General features: G+C 44.7%; 1 protein-coding gene across 4 annotated transcripts in view; it reads left to right on the top strand.

Annotated features, from left to right (window-relative positions):
• Positions 1-17,454, top strand: part of ZDHHC3 (zinc finger DHHC-type palmitoyltransferase 3) — a 57,819-nt gene that overhangs the window by 9,155 nt on the left and 31,210 nt on the right. For 3 of the 4 annotated variants that reach the window (XM_057704423.1, XM_057704422.1, XM_057704424.1), the window contains exon 2: positions 5,913-6,242. The exons of the other annotated variant lie outside the window; for it this stretch is intronic. In XM_057704423.1, coding sequence (XP_057560406.1) covers positions 5,937-6,242 — 306 coding nt within the window. In that variant the 5' untranslated portion in view covers positions 5,913-5,936. The remainder of the gene's footprint in view (positions 1-5,912; positions 6,243-17,454) is intronic. 4 annotated transcript variants of the gene reach the window in all.

The following is a 17,454-nucleotide window of genomic DNA, read 5'->3' on the forward strand; positions in this document are numbered from 1 at the left end:
ACCCTTTGGTCTCACATTGTCTAAAGGTAGAACATCTGGAAACTTGAGTAAGAGTCACAGTCCACCTATTTCATGGTCCTATTGAGGGCACCCTCTGCCGTCTAAAATATGGCCACGGCCCTGAAAGTAATCAAACAAGTCCTCCAAGAGGTGGGCCAGAGACCACAAAGCTCATACATTTTACTCCTATGTTCATGTAGTGAACACAGGTATTAAGTGGCTACTATAGGCCAGGCACTGGCCTAATGAAAAGACAGGCCTCCCAGCCCTCAAGGACTGTGTGGTAGGAAGGAGAGCACAGCTGATGTTCCCTAAAAGGCCTGTTACCTAAAATGAATACCTTTCTTTTATAAACAAATCTAACAAAATTTAGTTTTATTTGCTTTTCCAGCCCACAGCCAATTAGCAGTAGTAAATAGAGGGTATGTTGGGAAGATTGGTAGCTGTAGTCACAGAAATGACAGCCAGGAATGGAGGAGGAAGACAAAGAACCACACAAAGGAGATGCCAGGATTACAGTTGTGATAGTCTGCACAGGCCAGTTGACGTGAGGGTGAGAGCCCAGTGAATCTTTGTACCCCCTGAGGACATCATTACCTAACACACTCCAGTAATTGGTGTTCCTGGTAATGACTCTAAATCATTCCAAAGAAATGGATGGTTATTGTACTTAAGACAGAAACAGCTATAATATCTCTTTTTTGTTGTTTTTGATTTTACTTTTATTTTTAAGATTTCGAAGTTAACCATCCAAATGGTTAAAGTGTGTTTCTGCTTAGGAACAAGCCGCAGTTACCTGGGAAATTTGCTTATGTGGAAGGGCCTGAAGACCACACATGAAACACAACTCAAGTTTAGTCAAGTCATTGCTATATGTACAATCAAGAATGAGCGATTGTCAGAGGACAGATAGAATACAGTCAACTACTCTGAAAATATACCATGAGCATAATATAATCCCTGGAAGTGTATAAACAAGAGCATTGCTCTAAAATTTATTTTCAGTGGTTATCCATTTGTGAACACCACACAGTTTATGATAATTGAAGAATGGTGGAGTACACAGGTTGTGGTGAAATAACCCTCAGGCAGCAGATGACAGGAGGATACACTGCCACAGATGTGGGTTGGGGTGGGGTGAGTTGTAACTGATCATCTAGGTCACGCTGAGCTGTTCTGCAGGGGAAGCAGGCAGACCTCGGAGATGTTGCTGGTTCAGTTCCAGACAGCCGCAATAAAGTGAAAATTGCGATAAAGCAAGTCACATGAATTTTTTGATTTTCCAGTGCATATAAAAGTTATGTTTATACGGTAGTCTAATAATTGTGCAATGCATTATGTCTGAAAAACAATGTACATACCTTATTTTTTTTCTTCGTTCGTTTGTTTGCTTTTGTTTTTTTGGCCATGCCACGTGGCTTTCGGGATCTTTGTTCCCCAACCAAGGATCAAACGGAGCCCATGGCAGTGAAAGTGCCAAGTCCAAACCTCTGGACTGCCAGGGAATTCCTATATACCTTATTTTAAAAATACTTTATTGCTAAAAAAATATTAACCATTGCCTGAGCCTTGAGCAAGTCATAATCTTTTTGCTTGGTGGAGAGTCTTGCCTTGAGGCCACAGACTAGTCAGGGTGGTGGTTGCTGAAGGTTGAGATGGAAAAATGAAGTTTGTTGCATTGATTGATTCTTCCTTTCAAGAACCATTTCTGCATTGTGTGCAATGCTCTTTGATAGCATTTTACACATAGTAGAACTTCTTTCAAAATTGGACTCAATCCTGTCAAACCCTACTGCTGCTTTATCTACTAAGTTTATGTAATATTCTGAGTCCTTTGTTGTCATTTCAACAATCTTTACAGCATATTCACCAGAAGTAGATTTTATCTCAAGAAACCACTTTCTTTGCTCATTCATAAGAAGCAACTCCTTATCCCTTCAGGTTTTATCAGGAGATTGCATCAATTTAGTCACATTTTCAGGCTCTACTTCTGATTCTAGTTCTCTTGCTGTTTCCACCACATCTGCAGTGACTTCCTCCACTGAAGTCTTGAACCCCTCAGAGTCGTCCACAAAGGTTGGGGAATCACCTTCTTCCAAACTCCTATTAACGTTGATATTTTGACCTCTTCCCATGAGTCACAAATGTTCTTAATGGCATCTAGAATGGTGTATCCTTTCCAGAAGGTTTTCAACTGACTTTGCCCAGATCCATCAGAGAAATCACTGTTTATGGCAGCTGTAGTCTTATGAAATGTATTTCTTAAATAAGACTTGAAAGTCAGAATGACTTTTTGATGTATGGGCTGTAGAATGAATGTTGTGTTGGCAGACGTGAAAAAAAAAAACATTAATCTGGTTGTACATCTCCATCAGAGCTCTTGGGTGACCAGGTGCATTGTCAATGAGTGGTACTGTTTTGAAAGAAATCTTTTTTTCTGAGTGGTAGGTCCCAACAGTGGGCTTAACGTAATCAGTAAACCATGTTATAAACAAATGTGCTGTCATCTAGGCTTTGTTTCCATTTATAGAGCACAGGCAGAGTAGATGGAGCATGATTCTTAAGGGCCTTAGGATTTTCAGAGTGGTAAATGAGCATTGGCTTCAACTTCAAGTCGCCAGCTGCATTAGCCCCTCAAGAGAGTCAGCCTGTACTTTGCAGCTTTGAAGCCAGGTAGTGACTTCTCCTCTCGAGCTATGAAAGTCCTAGATGGCATCTTCTGCCAAAAGAAGGCTGTTTCTTTAGTGTAGCCACCTTCATAAGTTATCTTAGCTAGGTGTTCTGGATAACTTGCTGGCGTAGCCTCCATGTCAGCACCTGTTGCTTCACCTTGCACTTTTATGTTATGGGGATGGCTTCTTTCCTTAAACTTCGTGAACCAAACTCTGCTAAGCTCAGACTTCTTCTGCAGCTTCCTCACCTCTCAAAGCCTTCATAGAATTAAAGAGAGTTAGGGCCTTGCTCTGAGTTAGGCTTTGGCTTAAGGGAATATTATGGCTGGTTTGATCTTCTATCCAGACCACTAAAACTTTCTCCACATCAGCAATAAGGCTGTTTTGCTTTCTTATATCATTCGTGTGTTCACTGGAGTAGCACTTTTAATTTCCTTCAAGAACTTTTCCTTTGCATTCACAACTTGGCTAACTATTTGGTGCAAGAAACCTAGCTTTTTGGCATATCTCAGCTTTTGAAATGCCTTCCTCACTAAACTTAATCATTTCTAGTTTTTGATTTAAAGAGAAAACATGCTACTCTTCCTGTCATTTGAACACTTAGAGGCTACTGGAGGGTGATTGATTGGCTTAATTTCAATATTATTGTATCTCAGGGAATAGAGAGGCCCAAGGAAAGGTAGAGAGATTGGGAAACAGCAGGGTTGTGGAGCACTCAGAACATACAGAATATTTATCAATTAAGTTTGCCATCTTATATTGGTGTTGTTCATGCTGCCCCAGAACAATTCAAATAGTAACATTGAAGATTGCTAATGACAGATCACATAACAATATAATAATAATGAAAAAGTTTGAAATATTGCAAGGATTACCAAAATGTAACAGACACGAAGTGAGCAAATGCTGTTGGAAAAATGGCACCGGTAGACTTGCTCAACACAGACAGGGTTGCAACAGACCTTCAAGTTTGTTAAAAGCGCAGTATCTGCGAAGTGTAATAAAGTGAAGCGAAATAAAATGAGGTGTGCCTGTATTTATTTGGTGGGTAACAACTACCTAGAACCAGCAAACTTCTGTAAAGAGCCAGAGTAAATACTTTAGGCTAATGGGTCTTTCCATCACAACTATTCAACCCTGCCATTATAATGCAAAGCAACCGTAGACAATATAATATGTATAATTAAATAGCGTGGCTGTGGTCCAATAAAACCCTGTTGGTTTAGAACTTAAATAGCACTTGTGGGGACATTGATGATATACATACAAATCAGTATCGCAGCAGGAAAAACCCAAGAGAATGTTTGCATTTGTAGGTTGTCAAAATGTTGAGCTTTGATCAGCTTTTGAATCATAATAGGATTTCAGCTTTCCGTTTGGTTTTGGTTGTACACAGTTTAGAATTTTAGAATTTGCTTGCCATAGGTCTGGTCCCAGATGTCCCTGGTTTTCAGTCTCCTGCTATCCTTCTCTTTGGTGCTTCAGAAGGTATCTCTCTATCTTTTGATGTCTCTAGGTTGTCCCTGGCAACGCTAATTGCCACTATCTTGTGAAGAGCACAAGGTTGCTTTATTGGAAAATTCTGGTTGAATGTGATAGTCACTCTGAGTATTTGTTGAGTCAGTGTTCCTTTGGACAAGCACACAGTACACATTTAACTGCCTTACAGCCATTAATTCTCTGCCACCCTGGAAGGGGGGCCCTGGCTTTATTCTTTCATTATTAGTCTGTGCAACTTTTGACTCCAGAATATCTGTCATTTGAGTAGTAGTTACTGTTCTGCCTTCTCAGCTTTCTGGACACATCCTTACTTTTCATGACTGTACTGTATTCACTTCAGATCCTCTTTCTTCATTGGGGGTGAGGGCGGTGACCAAAGGGTAAGGATAATACAGTACAACCGTTGAAAGCTTGCCCTTGTCCTTCAGAGCCAGTCTTTAGAAAAACACACAGAGCCAGTGCTGCTTCTGAGTGATCTCTGCTGTAAAGTGACTTGAGTTCTCGAAAGACTAAGTTGTTGCTTGCCTGCATCATAGACTGTGCTCAGGGTGGTTTTCCCATGTCCCCTACATCTGGCAAAGAACTGGAGCCATCACGGTTTCTGAGAAACTTGGCTGGGGAGATGACAGGCCACAGAGTTTAAGATAAAGAACTAGAGGAGGGGAACCTGCACTTGCTGTGTCTTGCAGCATGTGCCACGGACAGATAGCCTTTAGTTATCGAGTCTTAATGATTTCGTTACTGTCTCCAGAGACTCAGCTGCAGCTGTGAGAGAAAAAGGGTGCATTGCTCAGCACTTTGCTTCTGAGGGAACGAACGTCTTTCCTAGAGAGAGGACATGCACACAACATGTGATGTGTTCAGGCTTTTAGGGTCGACAGCAGGAGTAATGGGTGCCTCCAACTCCCTCGACCCTCACACCAACCCTGTGAGGAGGGGGCTGGGGCTGGAATGTGGGTGTTTTCCTAGGTCAGGAGATAAGAACTCACAAAGCCCCACAGCCAGGTGGTGGGGAAACATCTCTGGACTCATTGTCCAACATTCCTACACTTTGCCCCATCACCACAAGTAGAGCAGAACTCAGAGTCTCTCATCCCTGGAAAATAAACCATTTTGGCCATAGAGCTAAAAAGGCTGGCTTGTTTCAAGAACATTCCCCATCCTAGTTCGTGTTTTGCCTTTATTATTGGCTAATGCAGTGCAGTAAGTTAGAACATCTTCATGGTTGCAACTTAGCCCTAGTCCTGGGTAACGGCTACTTTCCTGCTACTCAATCCCAAACAGCCTCAACATGAGTCTCTGGGTTTGTCCATAGTGTACAGGCAGTGGTGTTACTGATGAAGAGAGATTTCCCAGAGGGCCTGATGATCTGCCCCCCACCCCTTTGTCTTTTAGGTTAACATGTGAACATATCTATTAGTCGTGCCTCCCAGCTGGTATGCTGTGTGTGCTGCTGCTGCTCTGGCTGACCTCAGGCAAGGCATTTGCCCTTCAAAGCCTCCCCTTTCTTTATCTGTCATGTGAAGGCTTTGGGCAAGGCGGCCCTGTTTTACAAAAGCTAACTTAGCTCTCAGGCGTAGGGACAAGAACTCACATTGGAAATGAACAGAAGGTTTAGGCAGCTTTTCTGCAAGAAGTTCACACGTAGATACTCATGGCTTACCTTGGAAAGGTAATTTTGTCAAGTCTCCTTGATGAGAAGGCCACATCAAATTCTGGGTTCTTTTCTCTCTCTTCCAGATGCCAGTATGGACAGAATAGCTTATGATGCTTATCCCCACCCACCACTTCCGAGATATTGAGCGGAAGCCAGAATACCTCCAGCCCGAGAAGTGCGTTCCACCTCCCCACCCCAGTCCTGTGGGAACCATGTGGTTTATCCGCGACGGCTGTGGCATTGCCTGTGCCATTGTCACCTGGTTTCTGGTCCTCTATGCGGAGTTTGTGGTCCTCTTTGTCATGCTGATTCCATCCCGAGACTACGTGTATAGCATCATCAATGGAATTATGTTCAACCTGCTGGCCTTCTTGGCCCTGGCTTCCCACTGCCGGGCCATGCTGACGGACCCCGTGAGTATGTCTGGGCTTGATTTGACCAGCCCACACTCTCCTCTGGCCCTGGTGTGGCGGCAGCCTGCATGTGCCCCCTGACCTTGGGAATGTGGAAAATAGGAGGGCTAGGGCTGGGGTGGGAAAGTGGACTCAGGCCCCACTGAGGGGACCCCATCTCTACCACAGCCTGTCTGTCTTGGTTGAGTGATACTTTCTGTACCTTGGTGTCTGCATTCATTGAGGCTACCATGGGAGGAGTTTGATTTAGGGGAGGCTCAGCCTCTAGTTAGAAACGCATTGTGAGAAAAACCACGAGGCCGGGGCCAGATAATCTGAGTGGAAAGCATGCTGAGGGTTGGGTGAGAATGGGGCCTACCAGTGAAGACAGGACTGGAGCTAGGTGAAGTTGAAACTAAAGCACTATCCATTTTCAGGAACCTGCACGTCAGTGGTCTTTACCTTGTTTGGGCGAGGCTCATATTTTCCTGAAAAGCTGCACAAGCCTATTTCAGGCCATAGCAGGTGCTTCTTGGTGAAAGTCTGTGGGTAAAGCCCCGGTTTTCTGCCCAATGGCTTAGCTAAATATATCAACCTGTGCAAGTGGCTATCGAGTGTCACATACCCTAGTATTAAGTCCTCCGTTCCTGCTCATTATCTTGTATGGGAAAAGCGAGAGGGTGCATTATTTGATGAAGACCTCCTATGGCTTAATTGTTTCAGTACGTAGGACGAGTGTGTTTAAATTAAGAAAGGGAAAGCACTGCAAATGGCAGTGGCACTGGCCACATAGATTTCATTTCTGTGAGCCCCAGGGAAAGCACAGTAAAAATACTGGGTGCTAAGCTAGTTCGCTTCCCAAAGGGCTCCGTTTCCTGCTGGTTCAGGTAGTGGATTGTTAACCCGTCCCTAGGGAAAGCCGCTTTCCTGGCTCAATCACAAGTCAGTGACCGGCCCAGACGGCGGCTCTTCTCATGCACATGCCTGGGGAGATCGCACACACTGGCAGGCAGGGGCCGGCCCAGTGTTAGCGCTGCTCGTGGGATTGTTGAATAGCTGTCACCCAAAGGAAGTGGAGTCCATGGTTATAAGTGTCCTGAAACACAAGGGTATAAATAGTTTTCCCCAGCAGCATCAACTTGATCATACTGGAAACAAGTTAAAGGTTCATTCAGAAATTTTTATGGGGATACAAGAGTAAAAGACATTATTTGTCCCAGCTTATAATTTAATGTATGCCGAGCCCCAGTCACTCTTCTTTTTCTCAAGGTGCCCTCTGTCTAGAGGAGACAACAGATGAGGTTAGCCCCTTGTGATGAAGGCTATGGCAGAAGGAAGCACAGGTTGCTGTGGAATAACAAGTATTAACCAGTCTAGGCAGGGGTGGCTGCCTGGAGGATGTGATACTCAGGGCAATTCTCATCAGAACAGTGTACATGGGCAGGGAAGGTGGAGGGTGGTAGGGCAGGAAGACACTGACAGAATTCCAGGCAGAAGGAGCAGCATACACAGAGACACAAGAATGCGGGAGTGCGGTTGTTTGGAGTGGTGGGAACATAGGAGAACGGGTTTGAATTGGTGTTGTGGCCGGAGTGCCAAAGAAGGGGGGTAGGAGATGGATGATGGGGGCCATTGAGAGCCCCTGAGGATTTTAAACAAAAGAATGATGAGATCAGATTGTCATTTTACAAGGATCACCCTCACAGCAGTGAGGAGGAGCCCTGGGGGGCACTGAAGGTTGGGATAAAATGAATGCTGTGTTTATTGAACGCCTGTTATGCGAGAGGGTCCTTCTGAGCAATGGATACAGCTGTGAGCAAGACAAACCACAGTCCCTGCCCTTCTGCCGCCCACATCCTAGCATCAGGCGTCACGCAGTAAAGACATGAACAAGGTAATTTCAGAAAGCAAAAAGGGCTCTAAAGACAGTAAAACTGTGTGATCCAGGGGCTGTGGTGGTGACTTTTCTGGGGTGAAGGAGGACTATTTAGATGAAGGTGATCTGAGAAGGACCCCTGAGGTGGTGCCACTTGAGCTGAGGTCTGAATGACATGAAGGGGCAGGTTCTGGGAGGTGAAGGTCAGAGGGCAGCGCCTTGCAGACAGAGGAGAGGTAGAAAGGCCCAAAGATAGGAGCGTGCTTGGAGTGTTTGAGAAACAGTACTCAGACCAGGGTAACTGGAGCATGGTGAGTGGAGGCGAGAGGGGCTGGAAGAGGTAGGGAGGGCTGCAGAAGCCAGGCCAGGCAGGGCCTGTGGGCCTCGTGAGAACCTTGGTCTCCATTGTAAATTCAGCGAGAAGCCATCAGAGAGGCATGATGTGACCTGATTTTTAAAAGAACACCACCTTGTGCTTGCGATGGGGGTGGGAGGTGGGGCAACTAGAAGCAGTAAGATGAGAGTTTTCACAGTGGGCCACACAAGATGTGGTGGCAGCTCAGACCAAGATGGGAGCAGTGAGGCTGGGGCAAAGAAACTGTTGAATTTTGAATATACTGGGTTGGTCGAAAGGTTTGTTTGGTTTTTTCCGTAAGATGGCTCTAGTAACAGTTGTCTTTAACTTCATTCAAAACAATTTTGTTAGATTGTATGTGACAGCTGTCCTATCAGTGTGCATTTAAAAAAAGAGTTATCAAAATTGGTAAATTTTTGTGTAGCCATTTTAATATTGAAGAGGAAGGGAAAAAAGCAACATTTTTGGCATACTATGCTTTATTATTTCAAGAGAGGTAAAAGTGCAACCGGAATGCAAAAAAAGATTTGTGCATTGTATGGAGAAGGTGCTATGACTGATCAAACGTGTCAAAAGTGGTTTGCGAAGTTTTGTGCTGGAGATTTCTCACTGGATGATGCTCCACAGTCAGGTAGACCAGTTGAAGTTGATAGCGATCAAATCTTAAAATGTTGTTAAGAACAATCAACGTTATACCACGCAGGAGATAGCTGACATACTTAAAATATCCAAATCAAGCGCCGAAAATCATTTGCACCAGTTTGGCTATGTGAATTGCTTTGATGTTTGGGTTCCACATAAGTTAAGTGAAAAAAACCTTCTTGACCATATTTCTGCATGCAATTCTCTACTTAAACGTAATGAAAACATTCCATTTAAAAAAAATGTGATGGGCGATGAAAAGTAAATATAATGTGGAACGGAAAACATCATGGGGCAAAAGAAATGAACCACCAACCACACCAAAGGCTGGTCTTCATCCAAAGAAGGTGAGGTTGTGCGTATGGTGTGATTGGAAGGGAGTCCTCTACTATGAGCTCCTTCTGGAAACCCAAACAATTAATTCCAACAAATACTGCTCCCCGTTAGACCAAATGAAAGCAGCACTCAACGAAAAGTATCCAGAATTAGTCAACAGAAAACACATAATCTTCCATCAGGATAATGCAAGACCACATGTTTCTTTGATGACCAGGCCAAAAAACTGTTACAGCTTGGCTGGGAAGTTCCGATTCATCTGTTGTATTCACCACACATTGCACCTCAGATTTCCATTTATTTAGGTCTTTACAAAATTCTCTTAATGAAAAAAATTTCAATTCCCTGAAAGATTGTAAAAGGCACGTGGAACAGTTCTTTGCTCAAAAAGATAAAAAGTTTTGGGAAGATGGAATTATGAAGTTGCCTGAAAAATGGCAGAAGGTAGTGGAACAAAAGGGTGAATACGTTGTTCAATAAAGTTATTGGTGAAAATGAAAAATGTACCTTTTATTTTTACTTAAAAACTGAAGACACTGTTTGGCCAACCCAATATTTTAAGCCACTAATGCTCAGGCCTGGCTGCACGTTAGAATTCCTTGGGGATCTTGCGAAAAGTACTGTTGCCTTGGGCCCTACCCTTAGAGATTCTACTGTAATTGGTCTGGGATGGGGGCCCTGGGATTGGGGTGCTTTAAAGCTCCCAGATGTCCTTCATATTCAGCCAGGTCTGAGAACCACCATTTGGGAGAGTGACAGAAGGGGAGAGGGATCAGAGATGTGCCATCCAGTCTTGGCTGGAGTATTTGGGAGATTTGCTGGTACCCTTTTATTGAATGGGACAGTCTGAGGAAAACAGATTTTGGAGGAGAAATCAAGGCTTCTGTTCTTGCCAAACTGTGTCTCTGTTACGTGTAAGCAGGAGTGCCAGGTGGGCAGTGGATAGGCAGGTCTGGGGCTAGAGGGGAGTTGGGATAAGAGAGTGGAGTGTGGAGTTTACTGGTTTCTAAGAGGCATGTGATTCAGGGAACCGGCTGTCAGGCGGGAGGGAGAGGAGGCTTCCACCCTGGCCTTCCTTCTGTCCTCACATGCATGTGTTCTTTGACCCTGCATTGTGCCCTCTCCAGGGTCTTTCTCAGTTTGGCCCCTTGTAGTTGGGTGCAGGAGAGAATGATTCTTACAGTAGTTGCTCAGCTTCCAATCCCAAATGAGTGAGAGCCACAGACTATATCCCAAACACCATTCAGCTTCTCGTAGGTGTGTTTTGCTGTTGGCCGCAAAGAAAACTGGGCAAAAAAATGAAGCCTCTGTCAAATATCTACCCTTAGTAAGGGGAGCAACTCCAAGCATGTCCTGCAGACCTGCCCCATCTCAGGCTCCTCATGCTGCCACCTGCCTCTCCCTACTCGCAGCATGTGACATCTTATGCAAAACCCAGTATGCAAAACAGAGAGAGGTGGGACTGCAGAGTAAGGAGCCCCTGGGAAACCCCAGGCTTCCAAGGGACAGAGTTGGGAGCCCAGATCTCACACTGAAAGCAGGTCAACTAGGGGTTCCTTATTAACACTGCAGGCAGAATCTGTTTTTAAAAAGACATCACTGCAGGATTCTAAAGAGTTCCCTAATAGGATTGTAATGTTTTGTATCTCAGGAATTCATGTTGTGTGTAATTTTTCAGAAAAGTTTATGTCCAGAGATTATAAACAATGTATAACAAGATATACATTGTATATCATTTTCTGTCAGGAGAACTTGGATTCTAAGGTTATAAACAGTGTATAACAATGTATGCATTGTATATCATTTTGGTTTGTATTACTAGTAAAAACAAAAACAAAAACAAAACCTCCTGCAGTCTCCCCCAAACAGTTACTGGTACCACTTTCAGCTTTGAAATTCTTATTCCAAATGTAAGATTAGAACAATTGCAACCACTATAGCTTTCTGGACCATTTAATAGTCATTTACTCCAGCATGGTAGTAAATGGGTCCACAAAGAGCTTGAGCAGAAAAGGGGACAAAGAAATGATTTGGAGGTGGAACTACCATTTGAGAAATGGGGTGAAGGGGATAGACCTGTAAGGAGAGGGAAGGGGGCAGGTGGACAGAGGGCCCGTGCCTCACTTGGCAGGTGGGCAGGCGCACAAGTCAGTCTGGTGTTTGATTTCAAGGTGCCCTCGCCTTGCCCACTCTAAGGTTGTGTAATGTCTTCAAAGGAGCTTCCTGTGTTCCTGAAACACTTCAGGCGTTGAGAGGTCAAGAGTGGCTCCACTTGCCTGGAGGAAGCAGCCTTTTGAAGACAACCTGGACTCAGAGACTCATCTTGGTGCCTGCTCTCTCTCCCTGCCCCATCCCAATTTCACCACCTGTCCTTTTCCAGTTATAAATACATTTTAATTCCTTATCCTGGGAACCCCCTCAGGAATCCTGAAGGATTCCATTTAAAATTTAGATCTGGGACAATGTCTGTCTCCCAGAAGATGCTTAAAACTGAGAGCTTGTTCTTTTTGTCCTAGCTGCTGAAAGCCCAAAGCCAAGCACTACACAATCACAGCAGTTGTGTCAACTCTGTGATCAGCTTTTTTTTTTTTTGCCCCTCCTTTCTGAACCTAATCATGTATTAACCTCATTGTAAATTATCTCAAATCTGAGATTTGAGAAGAATTGGAATATAAGTGAATTCAATTTAACCACATTTCTTAAGGGAAAGAAAATTCATCTGTCTGCCAGCCAGTGCCCCTCCCTGCCTTTGACTCCCACCCCATAAACACCTTGCTGTAAACAGACCTCACATGACTATCTGAGACCACTGCAGGCCAGTGAATCAAGTTTCGGCCGCCAAAACTGGATTAATGGGATTCACTTCAACATGCAGTTGGTAGTCCCTTCTGGAATTTCTCTCAGTGACCTTATTGAGCACAACTGTGTACAGAATCAGTGACTATTTACTCAAGCCAGTTCGATGGCAGAATGATGTCAGACCGTGGGAACATCAGACAAATAGCACCAGGTCATCCTGCAGTGTGCCGTGTAACGTGCGTGGGTGCTGGGTGCAGCCAGAGAAGGGCCTCATACACTTTGCCCAAAGGTATTGGCATATTCCCTGGGTCAGATCGGGGACTTGCCTCAGCATTCTTTTGAGGAAGGTGCTGCACTCTCCCTCGTGCCAGGCAGTTTCTCATACCTGCCACTGAGTAATCCATAAATATTGATTGGGAAATCTTTCTAGCTCCAGAGAGAAGAGAGTAGCCAGTTGGGGGGTTACCTACCTCCTGCCTTTCTGTGGATGAGACAGGTAGCCTTGTGACACAGGCCTGGGACTGGTCACCTGTTCCTGGCAGAGCTATTAGAGGGAGGTTCCTGCCTAGACCAGCAGCTGTTCACATGCCGTGATCTCACAGCCCCTGAAACAGTTTGAACAAGTTTTCATACTCGTTGCTTGAAATAAATGGAATCATTGGTGCTTCTTTGGAACCTATCTCCACCGCTTTCCAAGTATGTCCTTTTTACATCATCATATTATCCTGGATACTAATTGAAACAGGCCTTATTATATGCAACAAGAGAAGCCACTGCAATAAGAAGCCCGTGCACCGTAGCAAAGACTAGCCCCCGCTCGCCACAACTAAAGAAAGCCCATGCAGCAACGAAGACCCAAAGCAGCCAATAATAAATAAATAAAATAAAACAAATAAAAAAAGAAGAAGAAGAAGAAGCCACCTTCCAATGCAAGGGATGTGGGTTCAATCCTTGGTTAGGGAACTAAGATCCCACATGCTGCGGGGCAGCTAACCCATGCGCCACAACTATTGAGCTTGCACGCCTCAACTAGAGAGCCTGCATTCCTTAAACTCTCGAGCCCACATGCTCTGGAACCTGTGTGCCACAACTACAGAGCCCATGCACCCTGGAGCCTGCACACCACAACTAGAGAGAAGCCCACGTGCCACAATGAAAGATCCCACATGCTGCAACGAAGATCCTGAGTGCTGCAACTAAGACCCAACACAGCCAAAAATAAGGTTTTGGGGTTTTTTTTCTATTTTTTAAGTTTAAATTGTCTTCTTATAGAGGCATAGATTCTAGACTTGGGTCTGAATCCTGCCTCCGCCACTTATTAGTCATGTGATCTTGGGAAGTTGCTTAACCTCTCTGCTTCAGTTACCTCATCTGTAATATGAGGAATATCAGTCTCAACCTCATAGGTTTATTGTCAGAATTAATTGACAAAGTACAGTAAAGCCCTTGGAACTGTGCCTGGCATATAAGCAATCAATAAATGTCTGTTTTACCACCACTGTTATTCACCTTGGATCTATTGAAGACTTGCTCCGTGCCAGGCCCTGGGCAATTCATTAGACTACAAATTAAAGACATTGTATCTGTCCTCCAGGAATTTACAGTCATGTAGGAGAGAGCAGTGTATAGTTAAATGTTGGGTGTTAGTAAGACAAATACAAGCTGTGGTAGCACAAAGGCTGAGTGATGGGTTCTGTCTTGGGTGTAGCCTGAGGCCATTAGAAGGAAGGTGAGGATGTGGTCCTTGAGTGGATTTGATGTAGGTGCAGGAGGCAAGGATGTGCCTGACAGGCTGGAGAGGAGGCACTAATATGGATCCCTAAGGGCACAAGAGGAAGACTTGGAGAGCACAGAGCCTTTGGGAAACTCCAGGTAGTCCACAGGGTGAGACTGTCAGGGGAGGGAGGTGACACTGGAAGGGTGGTTCAGGGCTGGATCATGGTGACCTTGCCTGAGCCCTGCCTGAGAGCTTGGACTCTGTACCATGTGAAGGCTCTAGGGAGCCAGGGAAGGCTTTTAGGCAAGGGGAATAACATGATCAGATTCACATTTTAGCAAGTTTACTCTGGAAAATAGTGGGGAAAAAGGATAGAGGTGAGGCTGCAGGATACAGGGAGAGACTGGAGGCAGGAAGACCTGGGGGACTCTACTGTCTGGGGCACACGATGATGGGGCTCAACTAAGGCCGTGAGAGTGGCATGGAGGGGAGAACATTGGATTCAAGGCATCATTTGGAACCAAATCAACTTGGTGGAATAGGTGGGAGTGTGGGGCAGAGGGTTAGAAGAGTTGGGGATGACTGTTGGTTTTCAACCCCGGGTGACCGGGTAGAAGAATGTCCCATGGGTCAGGGAGGGGAGAATAGGAAGGACAGTTTGGGGAGAAAGTAATGAGTTCTGTTCTAGCACATTGAATTTTGAGGGTTTGGTTTATTTTGTTTTAATGCTGTTTGAACAACCAGGTAGAAACATCTTCAGCTCCAAAAGAGGCCTGGGGAATGCAGGATGAACAGGGTAGAGGGCTGGTGGTGAAGCCCCAAGGAACACCCATGTCCAGGATGGACAGGAGAGCAAGAGAGGCACAACCCTACAGGCAGATGGAGACCCAGAGGGCATGGAGCAGCCGCAGGAGAGTGACAGGAGGAGGGACTGGTTGGTGTGAGGAGATCCGAGCAAGGTGAAGGCTGGGAACTGACCTTTGGATTTGGCCACAGGGAGTTGCTTGTTGACCTGGTGAGAGCGGTTCCTTGGGTATAGAGGCAACAGGTGCCAGAGAGCTGTGAACTAAAGAGTCAGAGGTGAGGAAGGACAGCAAGTGCATACAACTTGGAGAAGCTTAGCTGTGAAGGGAGGAGAGCGTGGAGTCTGCTAAGACCACGAAGTGAAAGCTCTGAGGTAGACGTATGAGCCCCTGAGGGACCCTCATTCTCTAGACAGCAGGTCCCCGTATACAGGTCCAGGGATGGGAGGTGGGCGAGGAGGAGTATGGAGGAGGTTACCCCAGCCGCCTGCTTCCTCTGACATAGAAAAGGAAGTGGGCAGGGGTCGAGGAAGGTACTGGAAGTTTGGGCTAGCCACTGAGGGGAGTGGTTGAGGGAGCCATAGCATGCCTCCTGCCCCCAGATCCAAATGGATTCCACTACGGGACCAAACATGTTTTGGAAGCATATGAGCATTTCTTTGGATGTATAGGTTGTTTTAAGTGTTTTTAGCTTACTATGTACAAGGAGGAAAGACTGGAAAACTGTTCTCCAAAATGTTAATTGTACTAATCTTTGGATGATAGAATCAAAGGGTGGGTTTTTCCCTTTTAATTTTCTCATCTCTACATTTTAAAAAATCATGAACAAGTATTACTTTGGAAATGAGGAAAAAATCAATAAGTTTTGTTCCACTGAGGTGCAGTAATGTAGAAGCTTCAAGCCATCCCTATGAGATATAAGAATGGGGGTGGGGGTGGAGGTATGGGGTGTTTCTTAGTGCACGAGTGACAGCAGTGGCAAAAATGTCTCAGTGGGCCTTCCAACTCCCTGCCATCTATCAAGAATTATACAGAACAAAATTCTTTACCGTGAACTAAGAAGTTCTGAAATCTGTGGAGATGAGCCCAGAAGGGCCTAGTCTTTTAAAGAGAGAAAGGGAGAGAGGGGCAGCCTCCTCAGTCTCAGGGGCTGGCCCAGCTGGTCTCTAGCTCTGTGAGATGGGCTCACTGGGTAGGTGGGGTCTTGCCTGGATGGGAATGAGCCTTCCAGGAGATTTGCGCAAATGGAGTCACATGAAGGGGAAACTTTTAGAAAGCTGTGCTGTAGGATGATGTTTCTGATTGTGGTCTGGAATAGCAGGCGGTAACGAGAAGAACAAATGAGAACTCCAATTGCCCTTGGTTCTGTAAAGCTATTGTATCCCTTTATGGGGGCGGGGGAGGGGGTCTCCTGAGGTTTCCAGCAAATTTTGGTGGTGAGGACCTTAAAAACTGGATCTGAAAAAACAAAAACAAAAACATTTAGGAAAACAGCCCCATTGCTTCATCTCCTTGGGGGAACAGTGTTCCTTAGTGCTTTTCCCTTGTACACATGACAATAGTGATTTCCAGATGTGGTTCTGTTGGCTTCAGGAGCCACAAAAGGTTATACAGTTGTCCAAACTCAATTACTTTTTTACATTAAAAAGAATTTAAAGGATGGCCCTCGGGACTTTTCTGCAACCTTCCTCTGTGCCTGGGCCAGTGCCCTTCCCAAGCCCCTTTTAAAAATCCACTCTTCTAGGTGGTCTGGGCCCTGCTTTGGCTTTGTGAGGACTTCCAGACCCTGACCCTTTACTGGTGCCTTAAGGGGGAACCTCAGATGTCTCAAGTGAGACAAGTCATAGCACTTTGGTTACGAAATTCAGGAAAGTTGGTCATACTCCTACTTTGGGTAGCTCCTTCCTGAGTATATTTTTTTGCTTGTTTTTTAAATGAGTTTTTTCCTTATTGCAAAAGCCACATGTTCATAGTAGAACATTTAAGAAATACAGTTAATAAATTAAAAGTTAACCTGGCATTTTACTTCGTGAGATAACCATTAATACTTTGGCATGCACTTTTACTAAAATGAGCTTGTAGTCTGCACACTGTTTGGGAATCTACTTTTCCCTTTAACAGTCTGTCATAGATGTTTCCCATGTCAATAGCTGTGTACTTTTATGGCATATTTGATGTCAAGAACTGTATCCTAAATGGCATTGTGTGTACCAGGTAGTCCTTGCTTACCAACGTTTGTTGACTTTTAAATTTTCTATGATAGGTTCTTCTGGCATCTGACTGTATTTTGCCGACCAGAATTTTTTTTTCTACTTCTCTTTTGAACTTTTAGAAAAAATTGCAATGAAATGCTTAAGATAGTTGAAAGGGTATAAAGGATACTATGATGACCACTCATGTGTTCACCTCCCAGCTTCATCAATTTAAAAAAAGAAATTACAAAGACAGGTTAGCCTCTGTATATACCCTACTCCACCCCCCACTTCATTCCACTCTCAGCCTCCCCACCACCATAGAGGTGATCATTATCCCGAGTCACGGCTGGTTTTCAGCATCTTGGTGCGGAAAGCACATCGAACATCTGAGAGCAGTGCCTCACAGTCGTTTGTGGATTCATAAGAACTAAACACAGATCACAAATCCATAACAATAGCACTGATAAAAAATAAAATAAAATAAAACTTGATTCCAGTTTAAACAGAACC

Source organism: Hippopotamus amphibius, chromosome 13 (assembly GCF_030028045.1).
Source record: "Hippopotamus amphibius kiboko isolate mHipAmp2 chromosome 13, mHipAmp2.hap2, whole genome shotgun sequence".
Classification (NCBI taxonomy): Eukaryota; Metazoa; Chordata; class Mammalia; order Artiodactyla; family Hippopotamidae; genus Hippopotamus; species Hippopotamus amphibius.